The 26,714-nt window shown below is 64.0% G+C and overlaps 2 protein-coding genes across 4 annotated transcripts; one reads left to right on the top strand and one right to left on the bottom strand.

Moving 5' to 3' along the window:
* Positions 1 to 582: 582 nt before the first annotated feature.
* PDIA2 (protein disulfide isomerase family A member 2) lies at positions 583 to 6,832 on the bottom strand. Its single transcript, XM_044433545.1, has 11 exons — positions 6,597 to 6,832; positions 5,570 to 5,776; positions 4,919 to 5,052; positions 4,487 to 4,630; positions 4,226 to 4,342; positions 3,624 to 3,749; positions 3,169 to 3,363; positions 2,701 to 2,821; positions 1,394 to 1,575; positions 1,167 to 1,256; positions 583 to 798 (listed from the first exon to the last, which is right to left on the bottom strand). Exons 1-11 carry the CDS (start codon positions 6,811 to 6,813, stop codon positions 724 to 726), a joined length of 1,608 nt encoding a protein of 535 aa, XP_044289480.1. The 5' UTR covers positions 6,814 to 6,832; the 3' UTR covers positions 583 to 723.
* Positions 6,833 to 16,554: 9,722 nt separating this feature from the next.
* Positions 16,555 to 24,737, top strand: RGS11 (regulator of G protein signaling 11). Of its 3 annotated transcripts, XM_044433474.1 has the most exons (17): positions 16,555 to 16,617; positions 16,789 to 16,885; positions 17,198 to 17,248; positions 17,662 to 17,768; positions 18,023 to 18,074; positions 18,224 to 18,282; positions 18,459 to 18,535; positions 18,633 to 18,714; positions 19,460 to 19,528; positions 20,596 to 20,625; positions 20,992 to 21,053; positions 21,177 to 21,290; positions 21,545 to 21,660; positions 23,328 to 23,415; positions 23,674 to 23,812; positions 24,011 to 24,093; positions 24,201 to 24,737. In XM_044433474.1, the coding sequence occupies exons 1-17, from the start codon at positions 16,555 to 16,557 to the stop codon at positions 24,346 to 24,348; spliced, it is 1,437 nt and encodes a 478-aa protein (XP_044289409.1). In that variant the 3' UTR covers positions 24,349 to 24,737. The 3 variants fall into 3 exon arrangements, with proteins under 3 accessions (XP_044289409.1, XP_044289410.1, XP_044289411.1); XM_044433475.1 differs by lacking the exons at positions 16,555 to 16,617; positions 17,198 to 17,248 and having other exon boundaries at positions 16,763 to 16,885; XM_044433476.1 differs by lacking the exons at positions 16,555 to 16,617; positions 16,789 to 16,885; positions 17,198 to 17,248 and having other exon boundaries at positions 17,747 to 17,768; positions 17,991 to 18,074.
* The last annotated feature ends 1,977 nt before the right edge of the window (positions 24,738 to 26,714 follow it).

Genomic DNA, 26,714 nt, shown 5'->3' with positions numbered 1-26,714 from the left:
GGTGGTGGTGGTGGTGGTGGTGAGGGTGTGTGTGTGGTGGCATCCACAGGCCCTGCCGGGGGCCGGCTGCCCCTTCCCTCCTCCCCAGTAACTTTGCTTGCACTGGGGGAGCTGCTTGTGGCAGCCCTCGCAAGAGGCACCCAGGAGGCTGCCTTGGGCGTCGCTGCCTGGACTGTGCTGGGCTCTCCTCTCCAGCCCGGCTCCTTCCTCCTCGTGCAGCCAGAGCGGGGTGGGAGTGTGCCCGTTGCAAGGAGCTGCACTCCTTTGCTGTTGGAGGCCGGCCCTCGGTGGCGCCGCGCCTCAGCCTGCCAGATGCGGGCAGGAGCAGCCCTGAGGTCTCCTGCCAGCCCGGCTGACCCGTGGGCGCCAGTGCTTGCCTGGCCTGGTGAGCGGAAGCTGCCCTGGCACAGCCCCCCCTTCTGGGGGGGCTGCCTCCAGACTGAGCCGGGATGCTGTAGTGGTGCAGCGTTCCTCTGCCGCCCACCCGATTCTCAGCGCTCCCTCGGGATGTGAGGGCCACTGAGGTGCCTGCGCACGGGCAGGAGGGACCGTGGAGGGTAAGCACACACAAGAGCAGACCTCTGCGAGGAAGGGCCTCGAGCTGAATGTTTGAGGAGGAACGCACAACCCACAACCCACACATGTTGCCGGTGTTAAGGCTCTTTGTCATTCGGGCGCATGAGGGCAGCCAGCACCTGGTGAGGCAACCCAGAAGCAGAAGTCCTACAACTCGGCATGCGGCTCAGATGCCTCAGGTGAGCTTTGCGTGTTCTTCGGTCCCTCAGGGTCCTCGGCAGCCTAGAAATCAGAGCGAAGTGTCTCCACGCGTTGCAAACTGAGCTCGCTTAAAAGTCATAGGACCCGAAACGTTTCTCATGGGCTTGTAGCCATTCAGCTCGTACCCGTGAACCGACCTCATTTGCCCGCTTCCCAGACCTTCCATGGGGAGGCCATGTCTCTTGGGTGAAGCCCTGCGGGCCGGTTCCAGGCCTCCCGGGCCAAAACTTGGAAGAGCTGGCGGCAGTGACTCTGGCCACTTTGCATGCCTGCGTCTCCCTTTGCACCTTACTGGAAACGGGCAGGTCTGTGGCAGCCCGTGCCCCACAGTCCTCCCCACTGGCCGGCTGGCAAGGCAGGGGTGGGACTCGCCACTTGCAGAGTCTTACCACTGAGCTCTCGGGGGGAGGGGGCTCCTCTTCGCCCTCCAGGAAGCGCACGAAGCTCTCCACATCTCTGGCGCTCCTGTACTCGACCATCTGAGCCGGGAGACACTAATGTGGATTGGCCCAGCAGGTGGCTCCTTTCCCGTGACCACCCGTGGCTGGCACCCCCCCCCCGACACACAGGAAGCTTGCACGCCTGCATAGCCTCCTTCCCAGCCGAGCCCCCATACCTTCCTCTCGTCCCCTGCAGGAAAGTAGTACAGTGTCGGGTAGGCTGGAACAGGGAGGCCCGCCACTTCGTTGGCTGTGGCGTCCATCTGGGCAATGACGATGTCTGGGTGGCCGTCGTATTTCTGCCCCAGCTCCTCCCAGGCAGGCGCCATGGCCTTGCTGTGGGGGCACCAGGGGGCGTCTGTGGGAGCAGAAGAGAAGGGTCTGGGGGCTTGAGCAAGCCTTGCACTGGCATCTCACAACTTGCTGCAGAGCTGCCACAGGGCAGCTGCAGCCCCGTCGAAGCCCCTCGGGCCCTGCCCAAGGCTCCAGCTGGCCTGTATCGCTGCCGCGCAGCCACAAAAAACAGCTGGCAGATGTGTTTCCTGCGGGTCCTGCTGGCAGCATCTGTGCCGCTTGCTTCCATGCCTTTCTCCGGCGGGCAGGAGTCAAAGCGAGTGTCTGCTTGGCAGATGCATTGCTGAGGAACTGGGTCAGGCAAGCAGTGCCGACGGCAAATCCAAGCAGCCTGAGCCGCTCCCGAGTCACGTCTCCCCGTGGGGAGGGGGAGCCACGAGAGAGAGGCCAGGCTGCTGCGAGTGAGCGGAAAGGGGTGCGTGTGGCGGCCGACCTTCCTGGCGGCACATGCAGACCGGCAGGGGCCAGCTTGGCTCTGGCTACTCTTTGCCCCCCACTTTAAAAGTCTTGGTGGCTTGGTGGATGAAAATCTGCTTGGAAGGATGTGAAATCCCCGAAAAGTACGAATTCCGGGATGAGAGGAGGACTGGGCTGTGTGAGAGTCCTGTTCCGAATGGCAGTGGTGGCAGCGGAGCCTGCGTGTTCTCTCTTTCCTAACACCACCAGCGCTGCTGTGATCTTGTCCTCACCCACCTTGCAGAAGCTGCCACCACCTTCTGCTTATCCCAGCCAGGGCCCCTGAACCTGCAGGAACGGGGCTCAGCCAAGGGGAGGGCTGAACGACACGCCGGGAGGCAGCCCAGGACCTCCCCCTTCCCTTCCCTTCCCTGCTTGAAATTAGCCTGCTGCCATGTGGCTCTCAGCACCGGTGGCTGATGCTGCTCGATCTTTCCGTGAAATCGACCAGCGCCACTCTGGCGAGGCTTCCAGAGTCTGGGGCATCAGTCGGGCCTGCTCTGCCGCGGGCTGCCCAGCCCCATGTCTGGGACAGAGACCTCCCTGTGCTGACCTTCCAGAGGCCGGGGACAGCGCCAAGGGAGGGCTGCTGCCTTCCTGCTGGCCTGTCTGGGGCCAGCGCTCGGCACTGGGGCCTCGGCTGACCCTGAACAGGACTGCGCCACACACTTACAGAACTTGACGAACACGCTTTTGGCTTCATCAAAGGCCACTTGCTCGAAGTTCTTGCCCACCAGAACTTTAACGGGCTGTTTATCCCAGTCCCTGGGAATCTCCTCGCTCATCAGGTGGGGCTGCAAAGCAAAGCCAAACTGGAGCTGGGGGCGGGGGGGGGGGTCTGAGGCCAGCTGCAGCAACAGTCCACTCGGGGCCGCCGCACTGGGCAGGTGTCGCCTTCCATGGGACCCAGAGTGGAGGGGTGGAGGAGGTGGCGCTGGCCGGGGGACATGGAGTGCCAGCGGCGCCACGGTCACCCCCCTTCAGCGCCCTGCCTACTGCTGGGGAGAGTGCAGGGCCCGGCACTGGCACTGGGTTACCAGCTGCCCGGCTGTGGTGGAGCCGTGTGGCGGGGCGCACCCTCAGCATGCAGGCGTCGGCACCCCGGCCCCCTCTTGCCAGCGCTGAACTCCTGGTGGCCCACCTGGACTTTGCCTCCGAGCACGTCCCGGCAGAAGGTGTGGACAGTCGCCGCACTGAGCTCATCCGTGTCCAGGCGGTACTTCGTGTTGGTCTCGATGTGAATGAACCGTATGGCGGGCGCATCCTGGCTCTTGAGGCCGAAGTAGTGCAGCACACCCGCTCCTTCCCCATCCACATCCGCCAGGACAAAAAGCACCTGCCAACACAGCCGCCAGTGCCTGTCCCGCCAGCACCTGCTGCCCCTCCGAGCAGCTGGGCAGTGCCGCTGCCCTGCCCTGCCCTGCCCTGCCCGCCGCTCCCTGGCTGAGCTGGAAGGCCAGCCAAGGAGGGAACGTCAGCCCAGGAGGTGGGTGGGAGGACGTGCCCGCACTCTCCTGGGACTATGGCAAGGAGACCCCTCCCCTCCCCTCCCCTCCCACACCCACCAGGAGGACATGGGCAAGCACTAAGCCTCACCTTTCCCCGGAAGGCAGATGCAGCCCCCCGGAAGCTGTCCAGCAGCTCCAGCTGGGAGTCCACCGTCTTGTTGAGGAACAGCAGCAGGTGGTTTGGCACCTGGGCCCCAAAAATCCTGGAGGCATTCTGGGGAAGCATCACAGGCAGTGAGAGCTCTCTGGAGAGAGGCAGGAGCAGGGGCATGCTGGGTGGGAGTCAAGCCCGGTGCATTGGAGCCAGGGCCACTCCTGGCTGGGCCCAGGCAGCCCATCTCCGGGATGGAGGCCTGGCATGTGGGGGGAGGGGGGCTCTTTGGTTACGGCACCATGTGGCTGGAGCCACCTCCCTTCTGAAGGGGAGCCTGTCTGGGGGGAAACCCACTGGTTCTGTTGGGAGTAGCAGAGTCAAGTGAGCACTGCGGGATCGCTTTTCCTGGGAGAAGCCCAGGACCGGGCCCAGCTCTTCCCCACAACATGCTCACGGGAGTGTGGGCCTTGCCACGGGGGCTGTTTGCTCCCTCCTCACCCCCAGAGCTAGCACATGGGCACCACAGGACAGTGACCAGCGGCTAAGCCTTGCACAAGGGTCTCTGCCCTCCGGAGGAGCGGGAGGATCCTGCTGACCTTCTTCGTGAATTCCATAACCAGCTCCAGGCTCTGCACCGCCACGAACCGGCTCAGCTCTGCCACATCCAGGCCCAGCTCCGTGTCGACCAGGAAGTCCGCCCGGGGTTCATCATGCTGCAGGAGGGGGCAGAGTCCCTTCAGGCTCGGCTCCCCACAAGCAGGCCGGCCTCACAGAGTGTGCCCCGCAGGTGTGTCCTTGTGCACCTGGGGCCTCCCCTTCCAGAAGCGGTCACACTCCCGGCAGAAACCTGGGCTCACCTTCCGGAAGAGAGAGACCACGGTGCTGCCACTGGTGATGTTGTACATCTGGAAGAGCTCTGGATGGTTGGTGACTGCGAAGGCTGCATCAGGCGCGTCACTGGCCACATCATAGAAGAGGCGCACATCTGCGTCCTGCAGGTCCTGTAGGGAAAGCGACGGTGAAGGCAGAGTCCGAGCAGCCAGTGGAGAGTCAAATGCGCGGAGGCACGGAGCACCGGGACCATGCCGTGTGGGGCGGCTGGCGGGTGCCAAGGAGAAGAGCGCCCTGCCTTCAGGACCCGGCTGCCTCCCACTCAGATCCAGGGAAGCCGCCATCAGGTGCAGCCTCGCTCCCGGCCAGCCGCCAGGCCCTCCGCCTGCCTCGGGTGTGCAAAGGCGGCCCAGCCTGCGGCAGCTGCAGCAACTTGAGGCATGAGCCAGGGTACTCACGGAGAAGAATCCGACCACGGCCACAGTGTGGGCATCCAGGAAAGCCGCCGCCTCTTCAGCATCCTCCAGCAGCACTGCACTGGGCCCAGCCTTGCGCTTCAGCCACTTCACGATCCCCTCGGCATCTTGCTGGCCTGGTGCAGGGACGGGGGTGACACTTGAGGGGCGAACGGTGGACTGGCCTTTGCTCCACGGGTCTCCCTCCTCTTTCACCGGGGGCTTGCCAGGCAAGGAGAGCTGTGGCTGGGGCCCCACGTCTGGTGTGGGCGCTGCTCCTTGAGCCGCCGCACTGTGCTGTCCTCGTGCCCCAGGCAGGGCTGCCCTGCTGAGCCCAGAGTCCCCTGTGCCGGCTCGACCCGGTGGGGCAGAGTCAAGCTGCAGCTGCGTGGGAAGCAAAGGGAGCTGCACAGAGCTGCCCCTCCCTCCGCAGCACCGCGCCTCTGTGAGGCGGTGACTGGAGCAGCAAGGAGTCAAGGCGGCCGGCCGGCCTGCTCCCCTGCCCTGGAGCCCCGATGGACGGACCCCCTGGTGGGCTGGCTGCTCCCCGGTGAGGCAGCGCAGAGCTGCGACTGCAGCAGGGCTTCGGCGAGTGGCGGTGTGGCCAGGTGGCTGTTGTGCCCCCACCAGCCCCGTTCCTTCTGGGACCCCTACCTGTGAAGTTGGCGGGGTGAGTGCGGTTTCCATCTCTGAACAGCTTGAGGACGGGGTACTCGGTGGCCCCAAACTCTGCGCTCAGCAGCCGCTCCTCCACGGCGTCCACCTTGGCCAGCCTCACTGGGGAGCCCTCATCCTTGAGCACAGCTGCTGCCTTTGCGTACTCGGGAGCCAGGGCCTGGCACGGCCTGCACCAGGGAGCATCTGGGCGAGGAAGGGGAGGGAGGGAGGGAAGCTCCATCAGGGTCATTTGGAGAAAAGACGACGAGACAGGAAAGCGGCAGAAGAAAGTTAGCCCCACATGAAGAAATAGGGCCGAGAGGACAGGTCTCTCCCCTACTTGAATGGGGTTGTGGGTGTCATCCAGGCGAGGCCAGGCCAGGCCTGGCAAAAGGAAAGCCCTCCTTTGCATGGGGCAGAGCCTGATGGACAGACGGCCCACCCAGGGGTGGCCTAACTCTTCCCGTGACTTAGATTCAGGTAGTGTTGTGCATTCGCGCATCGAGTAACTTCTGGAACGGTGAACCACAAGGCCTGGGGATGGCCCCTGCCTCTACTGGCTTTAAAAGGAGACGAATTCTGCCAATTCGGGGCAGAAACTGCAGTCACCTGCCCTCCCGGCAGCTCTAAGGCAGGATGGGTGAAAGAGAAGAGCCACCCACTGGCTGGAAATGGGCAGCTGGACTGATGTGGTGGGACCTCTAAAGCACAGGTGAGACCTGCCCCTCTTCATGCCTTCGCTGCTTGCTGCCTCCCCGCCCCCCGCCCGCCACACCCCATTGCTTTTCTATGGCCTCCAGGATTGGGTCTGGGTAAACCGCCCCATCCCTGCACAGCCAAGTGGCAGTGGCAAGTGGGAGCGGTGTGTGGCCTGGTCAGACCTGCTTAGGAGGCTGTCCCGGCACCACCCAGCATGCCTTGGCACTTCCACAGGGGCCGCAGGACAGAAGGGTCCCTCGTGGCACCATGTGGACTACCAGACCCTTGCAGTGGCTCCTCTGCCCTTCCCAAATCTGGTACTTACAGAACTCCACCAGGAGCAGCGGATGTTTCTGCAGGGCTTGAGCAAAGTTGCTCTGGGTTAGGACCAGGACCTCGTCCTCTTCCACGAACTCTCCGGACACCTGCTCCTCCTGTTCCCCCTCAGCCACACTCATGCTTGCCCACGTCTCCGTGTGCTGCCCCAGAGCCACCGCCAGCCCCACCAACAGGAGCCATCGGGCTGCCGGGAACCAACCCATGAGGTCTCGCAGGAAAGCGCTGGAGCCGCCACAGTGCTGGAGCCAGGAGATGCCAGACGGAGGGGCAGATAAGGCCTCGCGCCCCCACTGCTCCTGCCCAGCTGCAGCACGTGGCCCTTCCTGACTGGCTGCTCCGTTCGCGATAAGAGCAGCCAGGCGGTCCTCGAGGCGCCCTTGCCAGCTGCCAGTGTGGTGGGGGGACCTCCTGCAGGTATGGGGAGTGGCCCAGTGGGTTGGGAGAGCCCCCATGGCTTGGCCAGAGTCTGGCAATTCTGCCCCCTTTGGGGGTCCGGGCAGGGGGCAGAAGAGGTGGCAAAGAAGCGACCAGCCTCCCTACCCGAGGGGTCGCCTTCCCACCTTAGCTCCTCTTATCACACTTGTGATGTGGCACTCGCAAAGTAAACCGCTGCTTTCCTCCCTCTCTCGTTAACTGGCACATCGACGCTGTGATTGAATACACGCATCGGCACTTTTGCTGAGCTGCCCGATGCGACCCCAGGACCCTTCCTTGGTCAATCACCGCCAGCTCAGGTCCCATCGGCTCAGACTGGAAACTGGTCATTGCGCCTTTGCTCACCCAGAAGCATTCATTTTGATGCCCATTCTCCAAGTCTGGGGAGACCCCCTCGCAGCTCCTCACATTCTCTTCTGGTTTTCATCACCCTAAATAATTTGGTGCCATCAGCAAACCTGGCCACCTCACAGCCCACTTATGAAAAGCCCTCAGAGACCCCACATCCCTCTGCTGGGAGGATGGGCCATTTGTTCCCTCTCCCTGCTTTCTCCTCTTTAACCCTTTGCTGATCCTATTCCATGGCTGCTAAGAAGTCTTCGGTGAGGGATTCGGGGCCTCCTGCCATCCTTGCCTTGCAGCCAGAGCCATTCCTTCTTGCCAGTGAGGCTCTGAAGGCAGAAGGCCACCTTCAAAGTGGGCCCCGGGGGCTGTTCTGGGGCAGGGAGGGGAAAAGGAAGGGGCTGCCATCCTGCAAAGAACCCAGGGGGCGCCACCATCTCTCCTTGCAGGCAGGAGCAAAAATGGCCCAACTCGCCGTCTGTGCCACTGGCAGGGCAGGGGGCGGAAGGCAACGCACCCCCACCCCCCGCAGGCAATGGGATGTCCATAGCCTTAGGAGCTGGGGGGCCTATAGGCAATCACATTTTTCAAGAGCCTCTTGGAAGTCCAAGTAAACCATGCCTCCTGGATAGCCCCTGTCCACACGGTTACTGAATTACGAAGACTTACAAAAAGCGTGAGAGACAGAAGTTACCTTTGTGAAAGTCACATTGACTCCTTCTCAGCAAACAATTTCCTTTGTTTGCTAATTTTATCTTTCATAATGCTTTCCACCAATTCACCTCGATCAGATGTTAAGCTAACCAGCCTGGAATTTCCCAGTTCTCTCCAGATCCTTTTCTTCTTAACTGGTTTTACATTAGCCATTCACCAGTCTTCTGGTACAGGGTTATGTTGACAAGTGATCAGCAATTTCACACTGTAATAAATTCCATGACTGATGCTGTGGAGGTATAATAATTTATTTATTTTTATTTATTTATTAGAACATTTCTATGCCGCCCCTTGCCAAAGCCTCAGGGCGGCTTACAACACAATAAAATACAATAAAATACAAAAATAACAATATAAAATTAAAATTAACAATATAAAATAAATAAAAAATATAAAATATAAAAGAAGTTGCCCTGGCCAGATAAATAAGCAAATATTGTTAACAATTAAAATGACGTTTAAATTTATTTAAATAATTTATTACCTTTCAATATGCCAGTAAGGCTGAGGACTTAACCTTTTGTTACAACTATTTACTTCAGTTCCTCAGACTCCCTAAAAGAATCTGTTCAGGCCCCTGTGTGTTCTGCAGAGATGGCAGATGAAAAGAAATTGTTCTGCTTCTCTGCAATCACCTTATCCCCTTGTGATACCCCTTTAACTCCATGGGCACGCAGTGGGGCACGTGCTTCCCTGGCTGGTGGCGTGCTTCTGCTCTTTTTATGTATTTCACCCTAGGAATCTGCCCTCAGTAGCCAGACCTCTAGTGACTGTCAGCTGCAGCTTGCCGGGGCTTCAGGTAGGGCTCTTCCAAGCCCAGCTGGAGATGCCAGGCATTGAACTTGGGACTTCTTTGATTGAAGAAGACCCATGGCTGCTTCCTCACCCCGGGGCAAAGCGCCATCTCGGAGCAGGCAGCTGCGGCGCTTTCGGATCTCGTGGCCAGCCACTCCCTCTTTGGCCACTCGGGTGGGGCTTGGCCAGAACCTGCTGCTATTCCATGGAACCTTTGCCAGGCCTGAGTTCCAGGCATCATTTGAATTCTTCAACGGCTAGCCAGCGCAGTGCCCACTGGCCCCAGCAGGATGGGGCTGCACGGTGAGCAGGCTGGTGGGGTGGAGCCGTAACAGGAGCGCAGCTGGACTGTCCCATCTGTGGCAGTGGCCTCCTCCTGACCAAATCCCAGCGGCTCCCAGCAGCAGCCTTGGGATGGGGCGGTGCAGGCGGGCTTCCAAGTGCTCGCCCCCAGAAGAGTGGTCCGGCTGGATCAGGCCACAGGCCATCTCGCCTGCACCCCTTTCCATAGCAGCCAGACACGTGCCTAGCAGAAGCCCACGGGCAGGACATGAGTGCAACAGCTCACCCTTCCTGCCCATGTTCCCCAGCAACTGGTGCTCCCTGGCACACGCCTTCCCAATACCGCTGGAGGAAGCATCCGGCTGCAAGGACTAGCAGCCTCGGCTTACAGCCACGGCTGCAGATGACTGCCAGCAGCCAGTGGCTGGGGCAGGGGTTCCCAGACTCACACCCCTGCAGAGCACCCTCAAGCGCTCTGCCTGTTCTGAACCCTTTCCCTGCAGAAAGCAAAGGTCTGGAGCGTCACAGGGCCTCCCCTGAAAGACAGGTAAGGGGTGGCAGCACCTACGCGCCCTCCCCCCGGAAGGGCTCAGGACCGCCTGTGGCCAGGCTGCTGCGGGATCCTGTGTCCCTCGCGCGTGGCCACGTGGAGATGCTGCTGGCCAGGAGGGCTTTCCTCTGCTTGGCGGGGTGCGTGCTGGATGGGAGGGGTCCAAGAGGGGGCCTTCCCCACCCAGTTGGGAGCCCAACGCTACCGTGGCTGCGGAGCCAGGCTGGGGAGGGCTGCTTGCGACGGCTCCCCCGTGCGGGGCCACACGGGGGTCGCGCATTTGGGTGCTGTGCTTCGGCCGGGAAACCCAGAGGGGGCAACCGCAGCTCGCGGACTTCTTGCCCGCAGGAGGAGGGCCACAACGAGGAGGAGGAGGAGGAGGAGGAGCGGGACGCCGCGGTCGCTCCCCTCCTGCACGTCGCCGCCAGGAAGGGCCGCCTCGAGGCGGCGCGCCGCCTCCTCTCGCAGGGGGCGGAGGCCGTCAACGGGCAGGTACGGCGGCGCGGCGGGGCGGGGCGCACCGCGGCTCTCGAGGCGCTCTGCGGACCGGCTGCTCGCCTTGCAGGACGCCGGCGGCAGGACCGCGCTCTTCTGGGCCACGGAGTTCCGCCACGAGCGGCTGGCGCAGCTGCTGCTCTCGCGCGGCGCGGACCCGACGGCGCGCGACCACGTGAGCGCGCGGGCGGCGCGGAGCCTCCTGCGGGAAGGGGCGGGGCCCGGAGCTCGCGTGGGCGGGAGAAGCACGTGCTCGGCGGAGGGGCGGGGCGGCACGTGCTCGCGCGGCGGGCAGAGCGGCTCTGCGGGGCGCCCGGAGGCGGCTGCTGCCCGCCGGACTCGGGGGCGGCGTGCGAGGGGCAGGCGGCGAGGCGGAGCTGCACGCGGGGCGGGGCGGGGCGGGCCTGCCGGCGCCCTCCGGAGCCGCCCAGCCGAGGCCATCCTCCCACCCGCCCGCCCAGCGCCTTCTTCGCCGGCAGGAGGGGAACAGCTGCCTGCACTGGGCCGCCTGCGTGGGCCACGTCCCCATAGCCAGGCTGCTGCTGGAGGCCGGCGCCGAGCTGAACGTGCCCAACGCGCAGGGCGACACCCCGCTGCACGTGGCCGCCCAGGAGGGGAGCTACGAGTGCCTCGCGTGAGTGGGGGTCTCCTGCGGCCGGGGAGCCCATCTGCAGCCGTCATGACGGGAAGAGGGGGCTGGCTGTGGGGGAGGCCCGCCTGCCCGCCGGCCGAAATGTGTTCGCGTGGCTGGAGATGCCTGCACCAGCAGTGCCCCAGGGCCGCTGGCTGCCCATGGTATATTTAAAATTTCGCTGGGCTTTTGGCAAGCAGCCAGGCCATGCGCAGATGAGCTGAGGACCTGGAGTGACTGGCTGTTCGGGGAGATCTTCGAGCGAGGAGATGGCACTGGAGTAGCTGTGCTTCTGGGGGGTCAGGATGCCGCCTCACTTGCTCCAGATATGGCCAGGCAGTGCTGTGGCGGCAGCTTGTCCCGCTGTGTGGGGCCCCTGTGGTCGGCCCCAAAGCCCCATCCTGCAGGGCCACTCCTTTCGCCAGAGTGAGGGTCCAGTGGAAGGGGAGAATCGGTGCTGCTGCTTGGGAGGGGTGCTCCCTCCTGCAAGCCCAGGCAGGAGTCCTCTGTGCTCTGTTTGGGCCACTGCTGGCCACGGGGCCCCTCTGTCTGACCTCTTGGGCACTGTGCCTTGTGAGAAGGTGGTTTTCCATCTCTCCACAAGAGTACCTGCTGGGGATTCCAAGCCAGGGAGCTAAGGCTGATCCTGGCATCCTTGTGCCCCCACCAGCCTCTTGCTTGCCCATGGCGCCAAGGTCTCCCTGAAGAACCAAGCTGGCCAGCTGCCCCTGCACTATGCCGCACCGGGCTCCCCTTCCTGGAGAGCTCTGCACACATTCTCTGCCCTGCCCCCGCGGCAGGTAGAGAACATCCTTTGCAGGTGAGCACTCTGCGGCCTGAGCAGGGCTTCCTGGGGCGCTGCAGCCCCTCGTGAGACCCTGGCCTCTTCCTTTCCAGGGACATCTCCCGGGGCTTTGAGAACATCCCCATCCCTTGCCTCAATGGGGTGGACAACGAGCCATGTCCCCATGACTTCCTCTACATCACTCAGAACCTCATCTCAGAGTCAGTGGCCTTCCTGGCCACAGGCTGGGGCAGGAGCCAGGTCAGTGGCCTTTCTCCACTTTGCTTCCAGGGCTGAGGTTCAGGGTAAGAGTGCGTGGCACTTTCCCCAACATTTCCTCTCCACACACCCTTTTGCGCTGTGGGACCTTTCAGACAGAGCGGCTGAAGCTTAGGTCTGGCAGCTCTGCTGTAGCCGCCTTGCCCCGGAGAGACCAGGAGGCAGGCAGGGCTGGCGACACCCAGGCGTGTCCGTGCTTTTGAGTGTTCCAGGCCTGACTGAATTGTGCAGTCGCACTGTTTTTTTCAGTGCTCTAAAGAGTGGCTGGCAGTGACAACTGACTTGGGCTATCTTGCAGAAGTCTTGGGAGAAAGACCCCTGTGGGACTTGTGAAGCCCAGAGGCCACCTGTGGCTGGAGGCTTTGCAGCACTGGTAACGATGTGGGCGTTTTACCAGATGCGACCGAAATGATGTGGGTTGTGGGAGGATCCGGAAGAAGCAGGAGCTGTTGCACTGGGCCCCAGCTGAGCCTGGAGGCTGCCTGCTTCAGGAACCCAGCCTGGATTCCCTGGGGTGGCCATAGGGTTGGGCATTTGTGGCTGCCTCTTGGAGCTGATCGCTGGCCTGCGGGCTTTGCTCTTTCCAGCGCTGTCAGTGTCGGGGGCCCTGCTCCGCAGCCAGCTGCCCCTGCATCCTGCGCAGCAAGCACACCTGGTACACCATGGTGAGAGCTGCTTTCCCAGCCCTTTCTGCCCTTGCTCAGGGATGACTGTGGGGGGGGGGGGGTTGAGGGCCAGCACCCTCCTCCTTCCTCTTGTGGTCTAGGATGGCCAGCTGGCATTGGATTCCACCAGCAGCACAGCGGAGATGGCCCCCATCTATGAGTGTAGTCAGCTTTGCTCTTGCGGCAGCTCCTGCCCCAACCGGCTGGTGCAGCAGGGGATCAGGTCAGCTCCTTTCTGCCTGGGCCAGGGCTCCCCACCCCCTCTTGAGCCTGCTCTCCAGGCGCCACTACCCTGCCCCCTCTCCACCCCTTGGCATTGCAGCATCGGCCTGGCCAGCCAGAGGGAGTCTCCGCCAGGAATCCCTCCCGCACCAGGGCTGCAGCGTCCTCCCCCTCCCCGCTCGGCCGGGTCCTTCCGTGGTCCCTTGCTGTGCAGCGCGAAGCAGTTCTGTGCATGCTCTGTGCACCTATTCAGCCCTGCAGTCGGGAACGGATGCTCTTGCTCGTCTTGCTGCCCCTAACAGGGCTCCGGAGCCATCCTTGGGCTGCGGCTGGGGGGCTGCCTGAGCTGGCCTGTGAGGGTGTCCAGTAAGCTGCTGCTGCGCGGCCTCTTGCAGGACTCAGCTCCAGCTCTACAGAACAGCAGCCAAAGGCTGGGGGGTGCGCACCATGCAGGACGTGTCCCAAGGAACCTTCATTTGCCAGTGAGTCCCAGGCGCAGCCTCTTCTCCGGGCCCCGGGGGTCCAGGCGGATCCCTTCGGGGAGGCGAGGGCTTGCGTCCAGCCTGCTGCTCCCTCCCTCCCTCCCTCCCTCCCTGCAGGTACTTTGGGGAGCTGATCTCCTGCACGGAGGCTGCACGGCGAGCAGAGGACACGTACTACTTTGTGGTGGACGTGAAGGTGGCTCCGGCGCCGCAGCAGGGGAAGGGGGCTGGAGCGCTCCGGGGGGCTGGAGCCCGTGTTCAGGGGGCCCTCTCCAGCTGGGCTGGAGTCTTGAGCATGTGCCCCGAGGGCTGCGTGGGGCGACCCCACCCCTGCCATGGGGCAGGGAGAGGGGGGCAGGGTCTGCCCCACCCGCTGCAGGGCATCGCTGAGCCCAGGCGTTGTCCCCCTCCCCGCACAGGCTGGGCAGGAATGTTGCCTGGATGGGCGCCACTACGGCAGTGTGGGCCGCTTCCTGAACCACTCGTGCCGGCCCAACCTGGTGGCCCTGCAAGTGGCTGTTGGCCACGAGGTCCCCGGCATCGCCTTCTTCAGCACCCGGGCCATCCAGGCAGGCGAAGAGCTTGGGTAGGTGCTGCTTGGGGAGGGGGCACCCGGCTCTGGGCAGCTTCCTCAGACTGCGGCTGGAACTCCTGCGGGGAGGAAGAGGCGGGACCGGTGGAATACAGCCGCGCGGGGCTGCCGAGTGGCTTTGTGTGGCTGCCACGCCTGTTTGGGGCGGGGGAAAGAGAAGGCAGCAGTTTGGGCTGCCTGGGCCAGGCGTCAGGAGTCACCGGCTTGAAAGGAGGTAAGCTGGGAGGGGCCGGGCACCCCGAGCCACAAAGGGCTCCAGGGAATGAGTGCGCCACCAGCCTCTCTCAGGCGAGCTAAGAGGAAAGCAGGACGGGTGCTCGAACACTCTTTTTTAAAGAAAGGGCCTTGAGGAAGAATCCACAAAGGCAGTCTGGTGGCTGTTACACACTTGGACTCTTCCTTTAAATCTTCCTCACTTTCTTTGGGCCCATGCAAAGACTACTGGTGCACTGCAGAACTGTTTGTTGAGTAGGGAATGGGCTTAGGAGAGCCAGAAAGTTGAGCTGCTGGACCTGGGTGGGAAATGGGCCACTTCAGCCGAAAGTGGGCTGGGACAGCAACTAAAGTGCCCATCTGCAAGTGCCTCCCTTTGGGGCCATCGTATCCCGGCTGGCCACTGGCAGCTGATTTCTGCTGTCAAAAAGCAGGCTGTGGTGCTGGGCAGGCTGCAGAAGTGTTGGGGCCACAGCCCTGAGTCTGGGGGGACAGGCGAACGGGTGGGAAGGACAGTGCCTCTGGGGTGCGCAGCTGCCCTGGAACATGATGGGGTGATGGCTGCCTGTTTGGTCGCTTTAGAAGGGGAGTGGAGGGACGAGCAGAGGAGGGGAGGTTCCCGTGGGTGATGGCTATTTCCAGGAGGGAGCACACCATCCCCTGCCAGGCTGGACGTGGCCACCAAATCCTAGCACAGGTGGACGTTGTGCAGGCGCCCTTTGGGAAGGACGGGAAGCGCGAGGCCTCCCGGTGCGGAGGGGAAGGGGCGCTCAAGCTGCTCCTTCGTGGGCGCCTTCGGCCGGGCTGCTCGCCCAAGTGCCCCTGGAAAGGCTGCTCCGCACCGGTGCCGGCCGTCGGAGGCCCGCCGCCAATGCGCGCTGCGTCTCTCACGCAGGTTCGACTACGGCGACGACTTCTGGGAGAAGAAGGCGCCCGGCTGCGCCTGCCTGTGCCGGGCGCCCACCTGCCGATTCCCGCCGCCGGCGCCGCCGGGACGAGCTGGCCCCGCGCCCTCGCCCGCCGCGGGAGACTCGAGCCCGCCGCCGAGCGGCCGCCAGTGCCGCCGCCCCGCGCCGCGCGGCTTCGCGCTCAAGTCCAAGCGCGCGAGCCCGCTGAAGGGGGCGCCGCGCCTCGGGCGCCGCGCCGAGCCCGAGCCTCTGCGGCCCTAGCCGGGCGGGCAGCCGCGGCAGCGCCGGTTTCTCGAAGCAATAAAGCGGCTGAGCCCCCGAGCCGCGCGTCCCTGGCCTGATTGCAGGGCGGGGGGCGGCTCGCGAGGCGCGCCGGGGGCCTGGCCCTCTCCGCGGGGGTTCGCTGGCTGGGGACTCCCCCGCCCCGAGGAACTAGTCGCCCCGGGACAGCGCCGGGCGCGGCTGGAATGGGGCGCGGGAGACGCGCCTGGCCGCTGAGCGCGCGCAGCTTTCCTTTCCCGCGACGTCCCACCGGGAGAGGAGGCCGAGCCGGGCCTGGCGCCGAGGGCAGGGGCAAGGAGCGCCAGGCCCGCAGTTCTGGGCGGCAGGCGCCGAGGGCCGTGCGCCCCCGCTGCCCCTCTCGGCGAGCCCCGGTTGGCCCCTCTGCCAAGCACGCTGCCGCTGAAGCGGGCCAGGGCTCGAGGCCGGGTGCTTGCAGGCGCGCTCCCGCCCCTCCGCGCCGCTCCGGCCAGGGTCGGGCACATGGGAAGGAGCGCTGCAGGACCGGCGTTGAGAAAAGCCGAGCCTGGCAGCGGAGCGGGCCTTTCTCCATGGCGCAGCGCTCCCCCGCTGGGGAGCGGCGAGGAGAACGCGCTCGCTCCGGGGCTGGGGAAGGGTCGTGCGAAGCGCCAGGCACTCGCCTGGGAGCTCCTCGCCCCGGAGGCTGGAAGCGTCCCCAGCAGGTCTCCGGGCGCGGCAGGAAAATACGCCCGCTGCTCAGAAGAACCGGAGCGCGGCGGCGGGCAGGGCCGCTGCCCTGGAAGACGGCGACTGGGGGAGACAAGACTCGGCGGAATGTGGGGCTGCCCCTTGGTTCGGGCTGGGCCTGGCCTGGCCTGGCCTCCGAAGAAGTTGGCCCTGCCCTTGAGCTTGCCCCGTGTCGGCGCCGGGCCGCCGCCTCCTCCGAGCAACCTGAACCGCGGCGGCCTTCCTGATCCGCTCGGCCCGCCGCCGCCTGGATAGAGACACTTCGCACGCTCCCGAGCGACAGCCTTCGTCGGCCGAGGGCGGCTCCTGCCAGCCGTCCTCCTTTCGCCGGCCTGGGTTCCCCCCGGCCCCAGGAGACCCGCAGACGGGAAGCGGCGCTCTGCATGTGCGCAGAGGAGCGCGCGGGACGCCCGTGTCCGCCCTCCCGCCCGCGGCCGGCTCCGCGCTGGCGGGCCGGCCGGCAGGGGGCAGCACCGCGTCGCGCAGGGCGAGACCCGCCGAGCCGGGATGCTCCGCCGGGCCCTGCTCGCCGGCTCGCGCATCCCGCCGCCGCCGCCCGACCTCCGCCATGACCATCAGCGCGCTCCGCCCGGGGGGCAGCCCCCGCCTGCAGCTGCCGTGCCTGGCCAAGGTGGGCCGCGAGCGAGGAGGGGTGAGGGGGCATGGCTCCCGCCGGGGGCGCGTCGCGGGGGGCGCTGTTCCCTGCTCCTTGCGCGCCCCGCGGGCTACGTGGCCGGGGAAGGAGACGTGCCCGGGCCGCCCAGCGCGCCCGCGGGGCCGTTCTCAGATGCTGTCCCCGCAGATGGAGCGCGTGGTGCTGGGCATGCAGGACCCCGACATGGGCCTCAAGATGCGCAACCAGCGGCTGCTCATCACCGTCATCCCGCACGCCGTGACCGGTGAGTCGCCCGCCCCTGCCCCGAGTGGCGGCTGGTGCGGAGCGCGTCCCCGCAGGGCCGTCAGGCGGGGCGGGCGGGGCGCGCGCTTCCTCCGGCCCTTCCCAGCCGCCGCCGCCGCCGCCCTCCAGGCGCTGCAGCGGCCGCCCGGGGTGAGCCTTCCCGGCCAGGGGAGGGGGCAGTGCGCTGCCGCCCGCTGTCCCTGGAGCTGGACTTGTGCTCCTGGGGGCAGAGGTGCGCCCGAGTCGGGAGGGAAGGGTCTGCGACCCGGTTCTGGCGGCTGTGCTTTGAGCCAGGCCCTGTCTCCCCCTTCAGGAAGCGACATTGTGGAGTGGTTGATCCAGAAGTATGCCATCTCGGAGGAAGGTCTGAGCTGGCCCCATCAGTCCTTCTGCAGCAGCAGGCGTCCTCCATCTGTCCGTCCATCCTCCTGCGCAGGCCCAGCCCCATGAGCGGGGCAGGCCGGGCACTGGCCCCTTGGCCTGGAATGGCCACGCCACAGCAGCCGTCACGGTCTGCCTTGTGGGCACCATTTTGCAGCTCAGCTGCTCTGTCCTCCCGGAGGCCTGGCATGAACATGCCCCCCTGCAGAGTTGCAGGGTCCGGGGAGGGGCCTGGGAGGGAGTGCCTGGCTGGGGGGAGCTTTAGCCTCTCCTCCTTGGCGGGGGCTGCCTGTCCCTAATGTGTCACTCGGTGACATTCAGTTCATCCAAGAACCGCAGGGAATTTCCCGAGACCAGCTGGAGGCCGTCTTTCTGACCGCCGTCTTCTCCTTCCAGAGTCCTTGCACCTGGGCGGCCTGATTGTGAAGCACGGCTACATCTACCCCCTGAGGGATCCTCGCAGCCTGGCTCTGCGGGCAGACGAGACGCCCTACAGGTTCCAGGTAGGCCAGGAGAGCGGCAGGCCCTCTGAGGATGCGGCTGGCTGGCTGGCTGGCCTGCGCTGAGATCCTCCCAGTCCCTCGCAGTTCCCATGGGGGGTCTCAGACCAGCCTGGCTGTTGTTAGTGCATCTCCAGCACACAGCTGGGGCTTGCAGCGGCTTCCTCCGCTGGTATCCCGAGGGCTGAGCCATGGGGTGCTTCCCTCCTTGTCCTCTCCCGGCAGCTGAAGCATCTCTCTTCCTCTGTGATCTGCAGACTCCCTACTTCTGGATGAGCACCAAGTGGCCGGCTGCGGAGCTGGATTATGGTGAGTGACCCCGACAGGCTCTCTGGCAAGCGGAGCAGGGCCTGGCATGATGCACCCTCCTCCTGATTCATCCCCAGGAGCCAACCGAGCTTCTGGGCACCCAGATGGGAGGCAGGAGGCCAGCTTCCTGACTGTTGCTTGTTTTCCAGCCATCTACCTGGCAAAGAAGAATATCCGGAAGCAAGGAGAGCTCACTGAACACGAGAAGGTATGGGGGCTGAGTGGAAGACCCAGTCCCGGTGCGCAAGCAACCCTGGCAGAACTGCCCCCCATGTGCAGCCTCCCTTCTCCTCCTCTGCAAGTTTCTCATCAGCCCTGTGGAATGAGTGGGGGGGGGCGGCTGGCACTGTCCCGAGGGCCTAATGCCAAGGATGATCCCTGCAGGAAGACTACTGCCAGCTGCACAAGCGGATCAACCACGCCTGGGACTTCGTGGTGATGCAGGCGCGGGAGCAGCTCCGGTGAGCCCGGGGATCCTGTTCCTTGGGGCGGGCAGAGCTGTGGGGAGGAGAAGGGACCCACCTGCCCCTGAGGTTCCCTTTCCTCTTCTCTCCTCAGAGCAGCCAAGCAGCGCAGGAAGGGGGACCGCATTGTCACCGAGTGTCAGGAGCAGGCCTACTGGCTTGTCAACAGGCCTCCGGTGAGAGGTGGCGGGGAGGGAGACGGGGAACGGACCTGCGGGAGGAGTGGGGCTCTGGGCTCACAGAAGAGGCCTGCAGCCCTCCTGAGCCATGTTTTGCGGTGTGGGGGCCCGGTGGGTGGGACTGCCCACCTCGGGCAGGGAACAGCCCAGTGGCCTCCTGTGGGCACCCCGGGCTCCCGGTGGGAGCTTGCAAGGGGGTGGCATCTGCTGTGCGCCTGAGGTGCCACTGGGCACTATGACCAGAGGCAGCTGGGGCCCAGGGCAACCGTTGCTTCTCTCACCCAGTGGGATGCAACTTGGGCTTCCCCAGCAGTGGCAGGGGCCAAGGTCTCCGGGCATCTGGGGGGCCTCGAGCTGCCTGCCCTCCGTAAAGCCCGTTTCAAGCCGCGGCAGCTCACCGGGCACCTTGCGGCTTCTTTGCCCATTCCCTTTGACCAGCCCCCGCACTCAGTCCAGGCGACTCCGGGGCTTCTGTTTGGCCGCAGAACTGCCGGGCCAGCACCAGCAGGTCCCTGAGGAAAGCCTGAGAGCCGGGGTCCGCCTCCGGCTGTGGGGCCAAGCTCTTGGTCTTGTCAGACCCGGCTTTTCGGGTAGAAGCCTGGTTTCTGGGCACAGGTTGCCTTATGAGTCTCTTGCCTGAGGGGGGCAAGCCAAGGGTCCCGCTGCCCTGGCAAGAGGCTGCGTGGTGCGGCGCCCCCGAGAAGGGGAAGCAACGCCTGCCTGTGCTCTGCTCTGCCCGCAGCCCGGAGCGCTACGCATGATAGATCAGGGCCCTGAGCGGAGGAACTGCCAGAGCACCCGAGTGCAGCTGGTAAGTGGGGAGGGGGGAGGCCGGTGGAGCGACCATCCTGCCCCTGTCCCGTAGCAGCTCCCCCCCTTTTCAGGGTGACTCACAGGGCGGCTGAGCCCCCCGTGCCAGCTTGGCGGCCCCTCTGTGGCAGCGGTAGCCAGCCCTCCTTGGTTTTCTGGGGGGCAGGAGAGGGGGCAGCCTGCTAGGTGGCGCTTGCAGCTCGTGCGTGCCACGGTGCTGCCGGTCTCTGGGGGGAAAGGAGGCAGGAGAATGGGGTGGGTGGGGAATGCGCCCCCTCACCAGGCCCAGTCTCTGTGGGTGCGGCAGGGGGCCCGGGGCAGGCTCCCTGTCCAGGGGATGTGGCACCGTGTGGCCCTCACTAACTCTGGCGTGTGTGTGCCCTGTCTTGTCTGTGCTCGAGGCGGGTGGGGAGGCCCACCTCACAGCTGGGTCTCTTTCCGCCTCCTCGAGGCCTCTCTGGGCCATCCATGTCGCTTTGCTTGTCGCTTGTCCGTGGCTGTCGTTTCGCCTTGTCCCTGTGCAGGGAGGGGAGCCCAGGGCCTGCCCTGGAGGGAGAAGTACAGGGAGGGCTGGCCACATGGCCGTCTCTTTGCTGAGGGGCAGGTCTCGCTTCCTGCCCTGTGTGCCCCTGGCCCCGCTTGCGTGCGTGTCCCCTACTGACAGTTTGGGTCTGTTTTCTTCTCTCTTCTGTGTGGTGCCTTGTCCGTCTGTCCGTCCACGTAAGTCACTAACACGACCGCTAACTCACAGACCGCAGCGGGAGGGGAAGCACGGCTGGCTTGCCCACGGGGCCAGGCTGGGAAGGTGCCCAGGCACGTAGGCTGGCGGGGGCTGGCTATCTCGGGCATGGAGGGCCCTGGCCACACAGCTCCATTAGGTCAGGCTGTTGTGAAGGTCCTTGCCCAGGAGTCTGGAGGGCTGGCCAGAGAAGGCAGCCTGGCTTGGAAGGGCCCCTCGTCTGCTGGGGTGGAAGGCAGCCTCCTGCAGGAGCGGCAGGGTAAGGTTTGGCATGAGGTGGGGCAGCCGGCGGCGGCTGAGTGTGGCTTCTTTCTCTCTCTTCCAACCAGGAGAAGAACAGCGACTACTACAAGCGGGAGGTGAGTGAGGGGCTGGGGCCGAAACGGCAGTGCCCTCCCAGCCTACTGTAGCCACCAACACCCAACCTCGGCCTGGAAAGCTGGGATGGGCTGTGCTCCCCCACAGCTCTGCTGGGCCAGGCAAGGGGCCACTTCTCCGGAGGAAGCGGCCAAGCTGACCCTCAGATGCCAAGGCATGGTCACCTCTGCAAAGGTGGCAAGCTCTGACCAACTTCCCACCTGCGTGAAGGGCGAGCTCCAGGGCTGTCCCCACCGGGCGGCTGCGGCCAGCGCTTGCTGGGCTGAAGCAGGGTCTCTGCGGCACCACTTTTGGCCTGGGCAGTGGCTGTGGGGGCAGCATCCCTGATCCCGCTCTCCTGAACGCAGATCTGCTACTGCCGTGCCGCCATGGGCAGGACGCGCATCAAATCTTCTGTGTGCCTGGAGGGGTGAGTGGACGCGAGCTGGGGGCTCTCTGGGGAGGGAAGGGGTCTCTGCCAGCCTTTGAATCAGACTTCCCCTCCAGCTGTGGCTCCGCTCTTAGCAGTGCCCGTCTGTTGCTGTTCTGGCAGATACATCAAGTTCAATGAGCAGTACGTGCCCCATGACCCCATCATGTCGGGCTGCCTTCCCAGCAATCCCTGGATCACGGATGACACCATGTACTGGGCCATGAACGCCCCCACGTGAGTGTGGAGGTCCCTAATGGGAGGAGGGGCACGAGAGACTCGGCGGACTCGGGTGGTCTCCCTGAGCCGCGACTCCGGGCCGGGGTGCCGCCGCCTGGGACGCACTGCGGAGAGGAGCTCCGAGCACCCCAGAAGCGTCCCCTGGCCTTGTGGGTGTGCCCCTCTGCTGCCAACGACCCCCAGGCGGCCGCAGCTGTGGGGAGCGGGAGTGCCTGTCGTGTGCTGCTCTCTGAGGGAGCTTCTGCCCACAGGGTGGCTGTGCCAACCAAGCTGCGTGTGGAGCGCTGGAGCTTCGGCTTCAGCGAGCTGATCAGCGACCCCCTGGGCCGGGTGCAGCTGCTGGAGTTCCTCAAGAAAGAGTTCAGTGGTGAGCGCATTGCTTCTGGGTCCCCGGGTGCTGGGGAGAGTGCAGATCCGGGAGGGAAGGGGGCTCTTGGGAGAGCAAGGAGAGTTCCCCCCACTGGGGCCCTGTTCAGGGGCTGCCTCTGCCGCTTCTGCCAGAGAAGGGCAGCAAAAAGAACCCCTTGACACCGGCACCGGGTGGCAAATGAGTTCACTGCCAGAAGCTATGAAAGCACACACCTGCTGGGGGAGTCCGCCTGGAGAGGGCAGAGATGCGCCTGCACAGGGGAGGGCAGGGAGAGGGCAGCACCTGTGAGAACAGGCCGAGCATTTGGGCAGGTGAGCCGTCCGCTGCCATTGCCTCCATCCGGCTGGGCTGAGTCTCTGAAACAGAAGGGGAGGCATGTTCGGGGCTGATGGAGTGTGGAGGCAGCCCTGCTGTTAGTTGCTTAGGCGGCCAACTTGAAGTCCCGAGTTGCCCAGATCTGGCATCACTGGCATGGAAGCTGACAGCTCTTGGCATCATCATCATCATCATCTGAGGGTAGTGGTGGCGAACCTATGGCACACGTGCCAGAGCGGGCAGGCAGAGCCCTCTCTGTCAGCATGTCAGCCAAGTTGCCCCAGAATTGCCCCAGCAGGTTTTATTGCAGTGTTGGCACTCTGTGATAAATAAGTGGGGTTTGAGTTGCAGTTTGGGCACTCGGTCTCTAGAAGGTTCACCATCACTGGGTTAGGGTTAGAAAAACGAGGTGTCCTAGCATGATTTTGATGGTTGCAATGTGTTTAGGATGGCAGAAATCATGAACTGTGCAGAAAAAGTTACTCAAAGAAGGCTTTTTCAAAATTGCCCTGTTTTAATGGAACCTTAGCCCTATATTACGGTTAGGGGTGTGCCCCAGGGTAGGGTTAGGGTTACAAAAATGAGGCATCCTAGCATGGTTTTGATGGTTGGAATGTGTTTAGAATGAGCAGAAATGTTGAGATGTGCAGAAAAAGCTACTCAAGGAAGGCTTTTTCAAAATTTCCCTCTTTTCAGTGGAACCTTACCCCTATATTAGGGTTAGGGGTGTGCACCAGGGTAGGGTTAGGGTTAGAAAAAGGAGGTGTCCCAGCACAGTTTTGGTGGTTGGAATGTGTTTAGAGTGGGCAGAAATGATGAGCTGAAGTGCGCTAGCAGACTTCCTGATCTCTCTCTGCCCGCCAGCCCAAGCTGCAGCTTCACTAAGCTATGCGCTCGAATGGGCAGGAAGCCTAGTGGGGGAGGCAGGATTTCTGGAGGCCACAGCAACCCTGCCCTTGACTCTTGGGCTGGTGCTGGTGCTGCTCCGAGGACTGGGAAGGTGCAGCTGGGAGAGACAAGCCCCTCCCACTTCCCTCGTCCAGCTCCCAGGATTGCTCAGCATTTGCCGCTGAGTCCTAGACGAGGGATTCTTGTCTGGGGATGTTTTGGATTCTCCTGGGCTGGCAAGAGGGATTAGATAAGTGTTTGGAGGAGGCCAAGGCTATTAGTCCGATGGCTTTGGGTAATGCCAGTGTCGGAGGCAGTGCTCCGATTGGCGGGGGCACGTGGGAGGGTGGGCGCTGCTGCCCTCCAGCGCAGCCGGTCTTCTGGGTGGCGACTGTGTGAACACGACCTTGGACTGTCTTCTCACACCGCCTGATGGGGCCGCTCTCTCCTTCCCTGCACAGCGGAGAACTTGAGCTTCTGGGAGGCGTGTGAAGAGCTGCGCTATGGAGAGCAGGGCCGCATCTCTGAGATTGTGGAGTCCATCTATCAGTAAGTCTCACCCCCCCCGGTGGGGGCGGCAGCCTCAGCCCCCAGCAGCAATGCTGGGTGCATCCTTCCCCCAGTGCCTGCCTGCCTTGGCAGTGCCCTTTCTTGGACGCCTTCTGGAGACCCCGCTCCTTGCCCGACTCTGGCCAGTCTCCCTCCCCCTCCTCCAGCCCTCAGCCCGTCCAGGGAAGCCTTCGCCCTCGGGCCTCTTCCACGCCTCCCCTGGCCTGGGGTTTCCTGCCTGCGCTTGCCTCCCTGTAGGCAGTTCCTGGCCCCCGGGGCCACCCGCTGGGTGAACATTGACAGCAAAACCATGGAGCGCACCCTGGAAGGCATCAAGACCCCGCACCGCTACGTCATGGACGACGCCCAGATGCACATCTACATGCTGATGAAGAAGGTGCTGGGCCCGCCTAGGTGCGGGGGGGCGGGCGGGGGGGGCTGCAGGGAGCAGGCGTCCCCAGTGCGGCTCACCTGTCCCGCTGGGCGGCATCCTGCAAAAGGGCCGGTGCCTCGGCTGTGGCTGCCCCCTGCCTGCCGCTCTGACCCAGCGCTGACCTCCGCCTTGTCCTCTCCCCGCTGCATCTTCTGGTGTCAGGACTCCTATCCGCGCTTCTTGAAGTCCGACCTTTACAAGAATCTGCTCGCGGAGGCCCTCATCCCGCCGGAGAGCAAGAAGCGGTGAGCGGGGGTGGGTGGCCCCCTCCAAAGGGGCTCCCGGCTTGCTTTGCCTGGGGGGGCAGGGCTGTGCCACCCCTCCCTGACTTCTCACCCCTTCACTCCGGCAGGATCTTTCCCTTCATGAGGAAGCAGCGCCACTCCAGCCCCAGCCCGGCTGTGCTGCCCCAGCCCGGGGAGCCCGAGGCCCGGCCTGAGGGGAAGAGCCAGGCAGCTCCAGCCGCGGCAGGGGAACCTCCGCCCGAGGACGACAACTAAGCCCCCCGGCTGCCCCCACACCCACACGGGCAGCTGAGGCCCGGTCTTGGCCCAGGCCTCTCTTCACTCGGGCCCCGAGTCTGGACAAGCGCTTCGACTCCTCCGTTGTCGTGGGACTCCCGTGCTGCCCCCGCCCCCGCTGACACATATGGAAACAAGCCATATGGTGGTGAAGGCCTGGCCCCCACCTGCACACAGCCTCTGCCTGAGCCGGAGCCCCTCGTGGACCAGCCCTGCCCTTCCGCCACACCTCTCACCTCAGGAACCGCCACGCCGCCGAGCAGCGGCCTCTGGCTGGCCATTGCGTGGCACTCCTTGCCGGCCTGGCCCGGATCCAGGGCCTGACACTCCCGCCGACACTCCTCCCTCCTCACGTGGATGCGCAATAAAGCCCTTCGAGAGAGCAGTGGCTGCTTTTGTGGGAGGACGAGGACGAGGACAAGGACGAAGGGGTTCCGGAGCCCCTGGCTTTCCAGCATGGCTTGCTGCTCAGGAGCTCCCCGGTCGGCCGCGGAGTCTTGGGCCCTTGAAGGGCAGCGATGGGGGCGCAGCGCTCGCTGCCTGCTGGAGCTGCCCCAGCCCCACGGCTGTGCTCCGGCCCTTGCGGCTCCCTGCTGGGGACTTCCTGCAGAGGACTTTGCTTGCCCGGAGCCCTCCGGCTGCCTCAGGCGCTCTCCTCCCGTTCCACGGGGGGTTTGGAATGCGGCTCTGGCCACCCTTGAGGTGCTTCGGGGGGCATAAGCCAGCCCTCTGGAGCTGGGGGTGATGGCCAGGCTGCCTGCCGTCATGGCAGGGGAGTTTGCAGAAGCAACAGCTACACTCCCGAAAAGGTCTTAAAGCATCAGCCTCTGGTGCCCAACCTCCAAATCCCTGGCGCTCGGCAGGCACTCGCAAGCTGCGCTTTGAGAGGATTTGCTGCTGGCAGGCTGCCTAGCCGCTGGATTTCCAGTGTGCCCACAGCACTGGCGCCGGTGGGGGCAGGCTGGGCAACAGCTCCTCCCACCTCTTTGCTCGCCAGTGCAGAGGGCAGCCCGCACGCCCTGGAGGTGAGGGCGCCATCCGCCTGTCCTCGCTGCCGCTTTGGGATGCTGGAAATGCGGTGGGTGCTGCTGCTCCTTTCCCCGTTCCACTGCAAGCAGGGCAAACAGCACACTTTTGCAATGCCTGGATCCTGCACACTTGAGCAGTCCCCCGGGGGACTCAGTTTTGCACGGCTCCACTCAGCCCGGCATCAGAGCTCACAGTGAGCAAGGCTGCAAAGTGGGGATCCCACACCTGATGGCATGGCGGCTCTGCTTCCCTTTGGCATTCGATGTCTGCAAAGCAGAGCTGGCCAGCGAGGAAGGACCGACTGGGTGGTGGCTGGGCTGTTGTGGGGCGTGTCATGAGCACGTGACTCCATTGCGAGCCTTTGTCGCACGGAAACCTTGTGGGGCATGCGCCCCTCCATGAAGTTGAGTGTTCACAGAAGCGGATGTCCTCTGGCCCTTGAAGGTGTTTGTGGGAGACAGTATATAAAGTATAAAGCATAGTACACGTTCAGGAAGATCGGTTTTTCTGGATTTGGTTTTCACGTCTGCACTCTCTCGTTTGGCTTGGTGCCGTTTTCCCATATTCTGTTCTTGGCTGCTCTGCTTCTGCCCCGCAAGCTGTTCTGCCCAGAGCAGATTCTTACCTGGCCAAGGACCAGCAGCTGCCGTGGGGGGTGCTGGCCACGCTCCAGCGCATGGTGCCATGCTGAGGGCTCCCACCCACAGGCCCTGGTGAGCAGGGAGAGCAGATGAGCCTGGCCCAAGGCTGTGCTTGCTGGGACGCCCCCACTCAAGGGCAGCCTAGAACCAGCCCAGAGCAGCCCAAGGGGGCAGCGGACAAAGCTTAGGTGATGTGGGAAGGGATGTGGCTGGAGCGGCTGAGTTCCTTTGTGTAAGCTTTACACCTAAGTGATAGCTTGGCTACTCAGGATTGGGATGACTGTGTCTGAGCTTTGGGGTATGAGCCCCAAAACCTGAGCCATGCATTGGGCTGAAATGGAGGAGCCTTCACACTCTGCATAAGCTGCCTCTCCCGTTCTTAGGCTGCTGTGGAGATAACACAGCGGCAAGCCATCTGTTGGAGGAGACAGAAAGCTCAGCGCAAGACCAGGCAACAATTCCCCGAGCAGAAGTCCACAACCTCCTCAGACAAGAAGCTAGTTGCACGGGAGGAGCAGGGCTGGGCCGGGCCCTGGGCTGAATGGCCAGGGGGCTGAGCGCAGCAGACGCCAGGGACTCGAGCGCATCCCAAGGGTGGGGGGCACTGCAGCAAGGAGAGGGTCTCCAGCTGAGAGTGGGAGGCAGCCACAGTACGATGCATGCCTTCCTAGACAA

The sequence above is a fragment of the Varanus komodoensis genome, unplaced genomic scaffold (assembly GCF_004798865.1).
Source record: "Varanus komodoensis strain SLA01 unplaced genomic scaffold, ASM479886v1 scaffold26, whole genome shotgun sequence".
NCBI classification, from domain to species: Eukaryota; Metazoa; Chordata; class Lepidosauria; order Squamata; family Varanidae; genus Varanus; species Varanus komodoensis.
This window is presented reverse-complemented; position numbering and strand designations above follow the sequence as displayed.

Coding starts and splice junctions, on each gene's coding strand:
- PDIA2 (XM_044433545.1), bottom strand. CDS start 6,813: ATGGGTTGGTTCCCGGCAGCCCGATGGCTCCTGTTGGTGGGGCTGGCG. Junction 5,777..6,596: donor GCTGCTCCTGGTGGAGTTCT/GTAAGTACCAGA, acceptor TTCCTCGCCCAG/ATGCTCCCTGGTGCAGGCCG. Junction 3,364..3,623: donor CATCTGCCTTCCGGGGAAAG/GTGAGGCTTAGT, acceptor CTGTGTTGGCAG/GTGCTTTTTGTCCTGGCGGA.
- RGS11 (XM_044433474.1), top strand. CDS start 16,555: ATGACCATCAGCGCGCTCCGCCCGGGGGGCAGCCCCCGCCTGCAGCTG. Junction 16,618..16,788: donor AGCTGCCGTGCCTGGCCAAG/GTGGGCCGCGAG, acceptor CTGTCCCCGCAG/ATGGAGCGCGTGGTGCTGGG. Junction 21,054..21,176: donor TCTTCTGTGTGCCTGGAGGG/GTGAGTGGACGC, acceptor CTGTTCTGGCAG/ATACATCAAGTTCAATGAGC.